At 51.0% G+C, this 12,057-nt stretch overlaps 1 protein-coding gene across 1 annotated transcript in view; it reads right to left on the minus strand.

The window, feature by feature from the left end:
* Positions 1-223: 223 nt before the first annotated feature.
* The window catches only part of LOC138810526 (testis development-related protein-like), a 41,552-nt gene continuing 29,718 nt past the window's right edge, over positions 224-12,057 (minus strand). The window contains exons 2-3 of the mRNA XM_069997757.1: positions 4,813-4,916; positions 224-3,322 (exon numbers count right to left, since the gene is read on the minus strand). Of these exons, the coding sequence (XP_069853858.1) occupies positions 2,965-3,322; positions 4,813-4,916 (462 nt within the window). The 3' untranslated portion in view covers positions 224-2,964. The remainder of the gene's footprint in view (positions 3,323-4,812; positions 4,917-12,057) is intronic.

A 12,057-nucleotide genomic window follows, 5' to 3' on the forward strand; every position in this document is an offset into this window, starting at 1 on the left:
CATACACAGAGCTAATAATTGTGTAAAAAATACAGTACAGATTGTTTTCATTTTATGTTTTTCCTGAGGCTGAAGGAAACAACTTGCTTTCACACGGAAGTGTGCGAACACAGAGGCAGACTCTGATGGCCAAGCTACAGGTACAAGTAGGCCCGGCCACAGTGGTCCCTAAGCCACAGCTCAGGAAGCTGCTTGAACAGGCAAAAGAAACATGGGGACAACCTGGGGTGGAACTGTTTATTTATGAAAATGTAAATATATTCTCTGCATCTTAGAATGAGGTTTACAAAGTCAGGAAAGTGCCTAGCATGGAGTGATAAGTTGCTGAAAGCAGAAGTCAGTAATGACACAAACTGATGAAAAGATAGAAGCAGGTCTTCCATTTTTGAGTCCTGGTCCCTCCTGAAGCCTTCTGCATTCCCGTGAGGACACAGAACACGGTGCTGGATGCAGCCACAGCAGCTCAGGTTCGCGCCACTCATTCCAGCCAAACCCCATAAACGCACTTTGCTGTCCTTTCAGGACATTTTCCCTGAAAGCAAAAGTATTTATACTACAAACCAGTTATTTTAACCAAAACACAAGGGTTACTTTTTCATTAACATAGGTAGATGAAAAAATTCCGATTTGCCATGCACATTCTAGCAGCAATCTGGCTCTATCTTGTGCGTTCTTTGGGGGGGAGTGGGGGCAAGGGAAAGGCTGGTCCTGGGCTTGAATTCAGAGCCTGGGCAGTCCTTTAGCTCCCCACCCCCCCTCAAAAGTCTAGTACTCGGGGCTGGGAAGGTGGCTCAGTGGTAGAGCGCTTGCCTTGTACGCATGAGGCCCTAGGTTCGATTCCTTAGTACCACATAAGCAGAAAAAAAAAGCCGGAAGTGGCGCTGTGGCTCAAGTGGTAGAGTGCTAGCCTTGAGCTGAAGAGCTGAGGGACAGCGCCCAGGCCCAGAGTTCAAGCCTCACGACTGACAAAAGAAAAAGAAAAAACCAGAGGTGGTGCTATGGCTTACGTGGTAGAGCACTAGCCTTGAGCTCAAAAGAGGCTCAGGGACAGTGCCCAGAACTGAGTTCAAGACCCATGACCGGCAAAAAAAAGAAAAAACAAGTCTCACAGACTTTCCTACCTGGGCTGGCTTCAAATTACAATCCTTTAGCTCTCAGCCTTCTGAGTAGCTAGGATGACAGGCATGAGCCCCAGCACCCCGCTAGCATCTACTTCTGAGGGCCCGTGTGAGGACCTCTGCCGGGCCCGTGACAGCCGCAGCTGGGTTGTCAGCACAGCATGCTGTAGGCACCTAGCACTCAGGACAGGCACAGTAAGGGGCCACTGGCTCCCAGAGCTCATCCACACACGTGCGTGTGACACTGCCTCCCAGTCTCAGAACCTTAGTAGTAATGGCAGAGTGGACGTCTGTGTCATACATCATTGCCTCTTCTAGAGAGACGGGGGTTACAGCCGTGCACCCAATGCTTGCCTGAGAGTATGCATGATTCCCTAACTCAGTCACTGTACTACAAATTATAAACCTCCTTCTGTGTTATCAAACAAAAGGAAATCTACACAATTTCACAACTTCGTGATTCTAAAAAATTTTTATTTGAACACCATTTAAAGCATGTCCCCCTCTGAAGACTCAGTAAATGAGCTCCTCTATTTTAAAAAGACAGTGGATGCATTGAAGGTCAGGTAGAAGGACAGAGGGAGAGGTGGACGGGTGGATAAACATCTGTAGCCGTAGGCAGCTACAGATGACAGATGACTCTGTCCGTTGTTCTATTGAAGAGGCGTCTTAACCCACTACATTGCATGTTGTACATCCCGTGGAACCACAGAACCTTTGACCCTCAAAGGGCACAGTGGGCACACTGGAGGAACCAAGGGCAGGAGAGCGTTGCTTCTAGTTCCCCTGGGAGAGGAAATGCACAGCGTAATTGGAGGCTTTTGTCTTTAAACAAAACAAAACCAATAAACCTCTTCCGTCAAGCCACTCTCACCTAAGAAATATATGCACCAACTGCTGCTAAGCAGCACCCTGCATTGGGCCTGACACATGGCATGACAGAGCCAAGGATGTTTCTAGAGAAACAGGCAGAGCAAGAGACAGTAGAGGCCATGATCCCTGCCCGTGGGAGAGAAAGGACTTCCTACTGACCCACGGAATGTCAGTCACAAAATGGTCCTTCACTCAGCAAACTAAACCTGGGAACAAGAGGCACTTCAGTACGTTACATGTTTTAACTCCGTGATGAATAAGCTAGTGGTTTCTAAGAATTTTTTAAATTATCAATTTTTTAAATTAACGGTCACCCGCACTTGATAGCATTTCTTTATAATATCTAAACTGAAATAAGACAGCAGATTTTTTGGAGACAATACAGGTCAGTGTTTAAAAGTTCAAGAGAAGAAGTACTAAACCCCCCAGAACCTTCTACGGGCACTCGGGAGGCAGCACCAGGCCTGCCATCCTACCGCACGCAGCCTGGGCTGCCCAGCGTGTAATCTGTTCACATGTTCTTTAATAGGAAAAGCTTAACGTCTGGGTTACACAGAGTCATGTGGCTTTGGAAGATGCACCTGGTGCTCTGGCAGCAGGAGAGGGAGCCTCCGCTGCCACATTTTCAAGTCGAGCAGCATCTGTCACATTCAGGGGGAAGGCGACAGGTCGTGAAAGACAGTGACCGAAGCCAGCTTCACTCTGTGGAGACATCAGGTCATTTCGCTATCACTGGACAGCATGAAAGATGCTTATGTCCAGCCAGGTTCAGCAGATATGGACATGTCCAAGGTAAGGCAAACTAACGCCACCAGGAGCCACCACGCATGTGGTTTCCAGCGTGACTCTCAGGCACTCTACGGACTGCTAGAATGAGGGAGGGTTGGGTGACTTAATGGTGTGCTAGCAGAGGGTCGTTAGGCCCAGCAAACCCTAAACTAAAGGCTAGACAAGCATAACAGGGCTCCTCTGCTCACTCCACCTCCTCCACCGCGTCCGTCAGCTGGCCCTTGCTGTGTCGCCGAATGCTGACCAACTTCCCCGCCGACCGGAGACTCCAGCGGGAGCTGCTGGCTGAACTGGACAGGCTGGTATACTTGGTAGAGCCCTTGCTGTCACCGTCCCAGCCAGGCCAGGGTGAGTGGCTACTCCCCAAGTCAGGGTGAGCAGCATCCACATGGGCCACCACATCTTCAGAACTGAGTTGGGGGGGTTCCCAGCCTTCCATCTCATCTGGTTTTCGAGACTGGTTGTTCTGTTTTAAAACCAAACTGTCCCAAAATCCAGATTTCTTCTCTGCCTTCAACTCTTCTTTAAGTCGTAAGTTAGTTCTGTAGGAAGTGAAAGAGTTTACTGCTGGTCACACTGTGATCTGATAAATGTGTTGATTTTATAAGGCTCTTTCCTAAAAATTTAATTGCTTAACATGAAAACAAGCCTATGTGTAAACATTACAATTATTATGGAAATAAGGAACAATTAGCTGCTTCACAACTCCATTCACCAGGAGCAAAGGCCAGCTCTCAGGAGCTGACTGCCTGAGGCCACAGGAGGGGTAGTGCAAGGTTTTGCTTTTCTATGCAGTTCTGTCATTGTGTCATGAATTTCAGCACCCAGTAATGTGAGGAAATTGGCCATGTTTGTGACGTTCAGGAGACTGCAAATTTAATCCGTGTGCTTAGATACATCTGTGAATACAAATTATTACAGAGTTAAGAAAGGAGGGAGAGAAAGTGGGAGAAAAATGAGGGAAGAAGTAACAATGTTCAACAAGAACTGTACTCATCACGTTACTTATGCAACTGTAACCCCTCTGTACATCATCTGCAGAATAAAACAAAATTTTTAAAAACCTGGGTCTAGACTGGAAAACAAGTGGGAGGACATTCACCAAGTGGGTTTTCTATAGGGTTGCTTCTGTGTTAGGCTTCTCTCAAGCATTTAGTAGATAATTTGCTCTACAAAAGTAAGACTCAAGAAAGAAATGAACAAAAAGCATGCACGGGCAGTGGCCTACACTAACTTCCCGCAAGTGTCACTCGGGGCCTGTTTGGGACACTGAGCTCTGGCTGGGTTCTGCGGGCCACCCAGTGGCTGCATGACCACTTACACTGTCCTCCCAGACCTAGGGCAAAGTGAAGCCACAGGCCCCCACAGTACAACACAAAGGGACCCTGGACCTACCTGAGAGTAACAGAGCGGACATGGCCATGTCTTCTACCAGAAGACAATAACCTGTCATCACAAAGCAGCGCTAAGTGTGTGTTGTGACTTTTTAAAATACTTATAATAAGATGGCAGTAATATGTCAGTTTAGAGCTATTTGACTTTAAAATCTGTTACCATTTTCCAATCAATCCTTGGCAATTTTGTTCTTTTTTTCCTTGATCTTTGGGATGACGTAGGCAAGCGATGCTGTGCTCGGTGCGCCCAGCCTTCAGCAGCACGTTGGCAGGGATTCTGTGCTACACGTCTCTTAATGTTTTTGAGCATGATAGACTGCTTTAAGGCCAGTAAGTTCAATTTAAAATCGCAAGTTCTTTTTTACTTTTCGGTAGCATTTCAAAATGCATGTCACTTGCGTGGCCTTTCACCAAAAGTGTGTTTGTTTCATTGTCTCTTGTCTCCAGAGCATCTGGAGTACATACTCGTTTCTAGGCACCCACAGGGGAAGGAACCTGGGGCGGGCACCTCTCATGGCCAGTGGAGTCTGGAGCAGCAGGGCCGCTCGGGCCACACCCTTTCAACACCTCCGCCAGGGCTACCTCGGCCACCTCCCGGTGACTTCCTCCCCTCTGGAGACAGATTGCTGATGACTTACACTTTGGACTTGGGAGATTTGCATCTCTCGAGCAGATGTTCTTTGTCGTCTTTACTAAACAGAGAAGTTCCTTCCTTCCAGCCTCGGAAACCTGTGCCCTGAACCTGATGAAAGGTTAAAAGAAATGTCAAACTGGCATAGTGAATCTACAGATGTGCTTCCGGCTCCGTTAATGATGAGGATCGGAATTTCAGGTGTCTGAGACTGAGGACGCCCTGGAGCACAGGCAGGCACCTGGATGGTGGCGCAGGTGACCCGTCCAGGCCGCATGCTGCGTGGGCATGACGGAGGGCCGCCCTGGGACCAAGCACAGCACAGCATGTTCAGGAGCCAGTGTTACTGTTAAGATCACCACTATTCCTGGGTGCTGACCTTGGATGGTGAAGACAGTGCCGTGGACCCGGTCACACCAGCCCACCAGACACGTGGGTCACACGCAGTGCTGAGAGGTCAGCAGCTGAGGGACTGACCAGGATGTCCTGGCAGGGCACAGCACTGCACGGCACTATTCACGCCCACCTCGAACCTCTTCACACCTGCACACACCACCATCCTAACCACCCGTGCCTGCCCCGAGGAGCCACGTCCGTCCTGTGAGACACTCGTCACTCATCATGCTGACAAGTTGCAAACAACAAGGCTTCTGATCTGATGAAGCTTCTGACACAAGTAGCAGTCGATCTCTGACAGGTGGGAGCCCAACCCTAGAGAAGGAGGCCATGTCAGGGAGATGGCTTCTACCATCCAGAAGGGCATTCTCAGCCCCAGGGACTGCTCACTTCCTTTAGACTCAGCACTGCAGAGACTAAACTTGCCCCTGGCCTCCACAGAAACCAAATGTTGAGAAGAATGTGGATGCTGACCAAATGATTTAATTGTGTTTCACGTAAGACCCCACAATATTCTACAATTAACGGCACATGGGATCTGTTAAATACCGTAACAGGAAGAAAAGATCAATGAAGCAGCTCTGTGACAGCCACCCATCAGCCTTGCTGGGCTGGTTTGGAGTGGGGAACTATCACGGACAGCTATGTTAAGAGTATGTTGCAACGGAACAAAAGAAATATAGAAGAAACCACTTCTGAACATTCAATATCAAGACAGCAACGACACAGGATCCAATGTGAAGCCCAGTGTGCGGAGACAGTGTAGAAAGAGAGCATGAGCGAGGACCACAGTGCCCACCCTTCCCTCCTCAGGCAAGAGCCCTGTCCACACATCTGGACAGAGGTATGTCCTCTGAGAGGCCAGCTTCTCAAGCCTGTGGGGGTCAAGATCACAGACACTACACCCACACCAAAGACACCCCAGTGCCAGAAAGCACAGGCCTTACGGCCCGCCAGCCACACTAGGTGCTGCGTAGGCCCTGAGTCCAGTGCCAGTCTAACATTTTAGGTCTCTACATGGACCTAGCTGGCAACACAGGTTAGGAGAAGTCTGTGAAAGGCTGGTGCAGACACCACACTTTTAGGGAAGCTCTTTCTGAAGTCCCCCGTGTTCTCCGGTCTGGGGCATGTGACGGGGACCAGCATCTCAGCCAGTCATGCTGCACAGCACAGCTGCTCAAGACCAGAGGTCTACTCCCACTTCTGCCTTCTCCATCTACTCATATCCAGCCCTTGACCGTAAGGAAATCCTTACTGGGAATTTACCCGCATCTCATACAGACTCCCACAAGGTCTGGGAGACTTTGTTCCCCTCCATTCCCAAGCCCTCCTTCATTTAGCAAATGCTCCTCCCACCAAGGGGTCTGCATATCTTGTGTGACATCCAATCTGCATAGCTAGAGGGGCTTCACAGGGCTCATTAAATTTACATCCTGTTAGCTTTAGCTGACAGGAGGAAGAGAACAGACTTCAGGCAACGTGGCCTGATGAACGCCCACAACTGACAGGGGAGCCATGCCTGCCCTGGGCACCGCCAGAGAGCACGAGGGGCCCAGGACCCGCCGGGGAGCCATGCCTGCCCAGACAGCACGAGGGGCCCAGGACCCGCCGGGGAGCCATGCCTGCCCAGACAGCACGAGGGGCCCAGGACCCGCCCGGGAGCCATGCCTGCCCAGATAGCACGAGGGGCCCAGGACCCGCCCGGGAGCCATGCCTGCCCTGGACACCGACCAGACAGCACGAGGGGCCCAGGACCCGCCCGGGAGCCATGCCTGCCCTGGGCACCGACCAGAGAGCATGAGGGGTGGAACCCTAACCACCCAGAGTGCTTGATTCTGAGTCCCAAGATGAGTAAGAGCTCTCAACTCCTTGAGTATATCTACTGAAAACCCGTCATGAACTTAATCATTGATGACACTCAACAAACCAGGATGAATTCAGCCACAGATCCTTATGCAGACTAACTCTACCCAACACAAAAGCAGTGGAGCACCTCCAACAGCCCTTTCAGTCCCAGTTTCTGACCCTCCGCAGACACCCATGCGCCACGGATTGAACTAAGAACACACCATCTCAACACATCGTGTTTCTGTGAGGCGCAGTAGCTTCGCCTCTTCCCTTCTCACAGTGCACAGCTGAGACATGCCACACCTTGTGTTCAGCTGATGAAGAGAGCTTGGGAAGCATCTCAGAACTCTGACAAGCCCCATGCCACTCCACGGCCTATACGGACACTTTCATTTACAGGACTGTGCATCCTTTGCCCAGTGGGCATCCTGTGCCCCCAGCTCAGGGTTCAGATGATTCCCCCAACTTACACTGTGTCCTACAGGTATAGGAATCTCCCTCATGATAGCTCAACCCCGGATATCCCTACAGCTCTGCCAGAGTTGTGAGGATCCAGGCAGGTCCTGGGTCTGTCTTGATGCTCACTGGGAAACACGAAGGTGAAAGGCATTCGAAGGTTGTATCCTCAGTGCAAGCTGACAGTGCAGTGAAGCCTGGTGAGCAGCAATGAATGACTATAGACAAATGCTTCATGCCAGATGCCTCTCCTTCACGTGGGCCTCCCCACAGTGTCTACAGAAGGTAAAGTAAGAAACTTCATGGTAGAGAAGCGCTGCCTGCCCGGCAGATATGGCTAAGCAAGAAGCTGATCCTAACGGTCCAGACGTGTGCCCAACGCAGGCCTGGGTGGGTCACACCAGGACCCACCAACATGGCTCTTCTACTGGGGATCCTCTCTGGAGCTGCACTTTGGGATGGTACAAAAAACTCAAATCCCATCCTGGGAGCATGGAAAAAAAATCAAGACTAGAAAGGGTGCCAAACAAATATAGTAATGGTGTGAGTGCCAAGGAGATAGCCCACAGCAGTGAGAAGGTAAGTTCAGCAGAAGGTGTAAACCTTTGTCTTTCCCAGTAACTCTTCAGTTGCAAAAAGGGCTCTGTGCTCCACATAGAAACCCATGAAAACTGGGTGCCGGTGGCTTATGCCTATAATCCTAGCCATTCAGGAGCCTGGGATCTGTGGACTGAGCTTCAAAACCAGCCCAGGCAGAAAGGTCCAGGAGACCCCTATCTCCAATTAACCAGCAAAAAGCTGGAAGTGGTATAGCTCATGTGGCTGAATGCCAACCTTGAGCTAAGAAGCCAAACGAGGGCTGGGAAGGTGGCTCAGTGGTAGAGCGCTTGCCTTGCATGCCAAAGGCCCTGGGTTCGATTCCTCAGCACCACATAAGCAAAAAGAAAAAAGCCGAAGTGGCGCTGTGGTTCACGTGGTAGAGCGCTCGCCTTGAGCTGAAGAGCTGAGGGTCAGTGCCCAGCCCCAGAGTTCAGGCCCCATGACTGGACCCCCCCCCCAAAAAAAATAAATAATAAAGAAGCCAAGCGAGAGGAAAAGAGTCTAGAACTGCAACGAAGTAAGGACTTCCATGACGTGCTGGGAAGGAAGCTCTGCAGACAAGGGTCTGGCCTCATATATGCCCTTGCCACACATGCCCATGTAAACCCTCGCTGAGCACGGCCCACGCACTCTCACGGTACACACCCACCTATTTTACTGTGCACACTCCACATACACCTTCACCTTACTGTACATACTACCCACCACATTGAGTCACTCAGTCACCGTCCCATGTCAGACTGACTGTCACGGTGTTAGTACTTACCATCAAGTGACCTTTACTGTACCTTAGTAGCAGCCCAAAGTACAAGAGTCGTGATGCTGAAACTTTGTTATGTCTAACAGTTGTTCTTTGTCTCTTATTTTGTCTGATTTGCACTGAGTTTTACCATTGGTGTGTATGTACAGAAAGAGTGTGCATAGGGCTTGTTACTATCTGCAATTTTGAGGATATTAGAGGATGAGTAAGGGGAAGAAGATGAAGGAGACACATACCAAAGGGCTATGGCCCCTGCCACCGACATGCCACAATGCTTTCTGACATAGACCAAGACTGAATGCACACTCTTGACGTGGAGCTAAACACATCCTGGGCCCGGCCCTGCCACATCTGTTCACAACTCCAAAACCTTTTCTAGAGAAGACCTATGTTGAGAGCTGGCTGCAAAGAGGGGCTAAGCTGTGTCTTGAAGCTTCTCTGCACAAAAGATTCTAAGGTGGCACTGGCTATGGAGGAACCAGCAGAGTGTCAGTCCCAAAGAGGGTCTGCCAGCATCTTGCTCTGTACGGTGACGTGATTGTCACCATGAGTCTGTCACTGCCAGCGTCCTGTTCTGTACGTGACGTGATTGTCAACATGAGTCCGTCACTGCCAGTATCCCGTTCTGTACTGTGACGTGATTGTCACCATGTGCCTGTCACTGCCAGGCCACAGGTAAGATGTACTGTGCTGTCCACTTGCAGCCATGTGGCATCTGACAGGATGCAAGAAGCAGCAGGGAGGTGCCTGTCCAAAAGCTCTGACAACCTTATGTGTAATCAGTCACTCAAGTTATCGAGAGAATGGCTATTGTGCAGAGATTCAGGCATCTGGGTCAGTTGTGAAACCAAATCCAAAGCACTTTTCTCAGACAGATGTATCAAACTATGGAGAAATTGCTCGTGAGACTTTGTCCAGCTCAGAAGCATGAGTGCAAAGGATGGCAGAGCAATGTTTCCTACCACTGGCCTTTCAGAGCAGGCATGGAGGCCGCGCTGGGCCCGCACAGGAGGGGCTGCCCCTCCAGCTCCTGTCCACCAAGAGGGACCATAGGAGACACTGGCACACACCACAATGTGTCCAAGATCCATTCATCTCGCTTTCCCTCTTCCCACCTCTCTCCCTCCCACATATACAAACACAAAACCAACTACCATGGTACTCCGAATCACATCAATCCCCATGTCTAGGATCTCTCTCCCTCTCCCCCCCCCCTCTCTCTCTATCTCACGGACACACACACACACACACACACACACACACACACACACACACACACACACACACACTCAGCAGCCAGTTGAGATCCTCAGGTAAAACAGGGGCTGGAAAGACACCTGATGTCCAACAGCTCTGGGGCCTGACGGTCAGGCTGGGTCCTGTGTGTGGTCATGTGTGTGCTCTCCTCTGACACCTCCTGTCCCATGGGGTCTAGGGAAGGTAAGTCTTCACTATGGAGAAGAATTGGAGACCTGGGGAGTCACAGGCAAGACCCATGTTCTAGCATTCTTGCACATGCACATGTCTCTCTGTGGACACCCTGGGCTGCACACGTCTCTCAGTGGACACACCCGGGCTGCGGCCGGGAAGCACTGGTGACCACAGTGCGTCTCACCAAAGGCCAACAGCAGAAAGAGACAAGAGATGTCTTCTCAGTCCTCCTGAAGCATAGCGGAAAGGCAGAGTGCTTCCAGTGGTAACACTGGCTCAGGAGCACCCACACCCCAAGTCAAATGTGCCAGGGCACCTGTGGGCACAAACGCCCGCCGCAGTGTGGACAGTGGCCGGCCGTGGCGGGCAGAGGACAGGAAGGTGAGCTATCGCTGATCAGATGTAAGTGTGTCAGAAGAGGACCACGGACAGCAACAGCAAGAGGGAAGAGCAAAGCAAAGCAGACCCCAGAAGATCTCAGGGCAGAGACATGGCATCAACCTGTCCAACAAGATGCACAAGAATGGCCGGGAGCTAACGACAGATGGGGGTGTGCTCAGAGCCAACACCAAGACAGAACATTAGCTTCTCCAAGACCCACACTGCACTTTGTACTGGTGAAGGCCGGAGCAGGAGGTAGCAGGGGAGATCCCCTTGAAACAGAGCCTGACACTGGTGGAAATGGCTGTCTAGAATTCTGTTCTATAGGAAAGTGTAAAGGGAAAAATGACAACCAAGTGGCAGCCATGCTTGTAACCTTCCCAGCTCAACCTCTTTAGAAAGTAGATCTATCTGTAATCCACAGAAAGCACTTATCCAGAACCTCCGTGAAGAAGAAGGCTACAAACGGCAGACACTGAAAAGAGATTTTCTTTTGTGGAATTATTAAACAGCACCATACACACGGTGTCCAGGCCCGCAGGGGCCAGCCCCATGCACATGGTGTCCAGGTCCTATGCACACGGTGTCCAGGCCCGCAGGGGCCAGCACCATGAACACGGTGTCCAGGTCTTGTGCACACGGTGTCCGGGTCCCATGCACACGGTGTCCAGGCCCGCAGGGGCCAGCACCACGCCCTACACACATGGCATTTGGGCCCACAGAGTGCAGAGCCATGCACAACATGCATTTCCTGTCCCCTCCAGGTGTGTGCAGTGCTAATATACCTCACAGCATGTGTTTATGGTACCTAGCAAACATGGGCAACTTCGAGCTATCAAGGCCTTTGCCCGATGTGTCTGCCATAGAGAAACTGGCTGTCAGGGTCCCAGACAGTTCTGTCTCTAAGGAGGTGCACTCGGCCCTCAGAGGTGCCTGCCCTCCAGGACTTCTTCCCAGCACAGTGGGGGAGGGCCTCAGAAGGCTCCACTGCTGCCTTAATGCACGTAGTCCACGTGCACACTGAGATGATATTTTCTTTTCCTTTATTTTTTCTCGTTTAACAGGAATGCAGCAGAAAGATTTACTAGGTGAATTATGAAGCAGGGGGGTGGGGGAGGTGGGAGCTAGCCGAGGGGGCACTCAGCACACAAGCTGAGAACAAGTTGTCCAGGAGACTGAGGCCCTGCCCAGACCCTGCAGCAGCATGCAGCCACCCGCCCCAAACAGCCTGTGGACCAGGAGAAGCCACTGGTGCAGACAGACTGCCAGCTCACAGTCAGAGTTAGCCGCTTCACCTCTATCGCTTATCTCCAAGCTCCCAGTGTACACGTGTAGATGGCACTCACAAACAGGGACAAGGCAATTGCTAGGACAGGCAAC

Source organism: Dipodomys merriami, unplaced genomic scaffold (assembly GCF_024711535.1).
Source record: "Dipodomys merriami isolate MVZ:Mamm:240054 unplaced genomic scaffold, mDipMer1.0.p SCAF_1038, whole genome shotgun sequence".
Classification (NCBI taxonomy): domain Eukaryota; kingdom Metazoa; phylum Chordata; class Mammalia; order Rodentia; family Heteromyidae; genus Dipodomys; species Dipodomys merriami.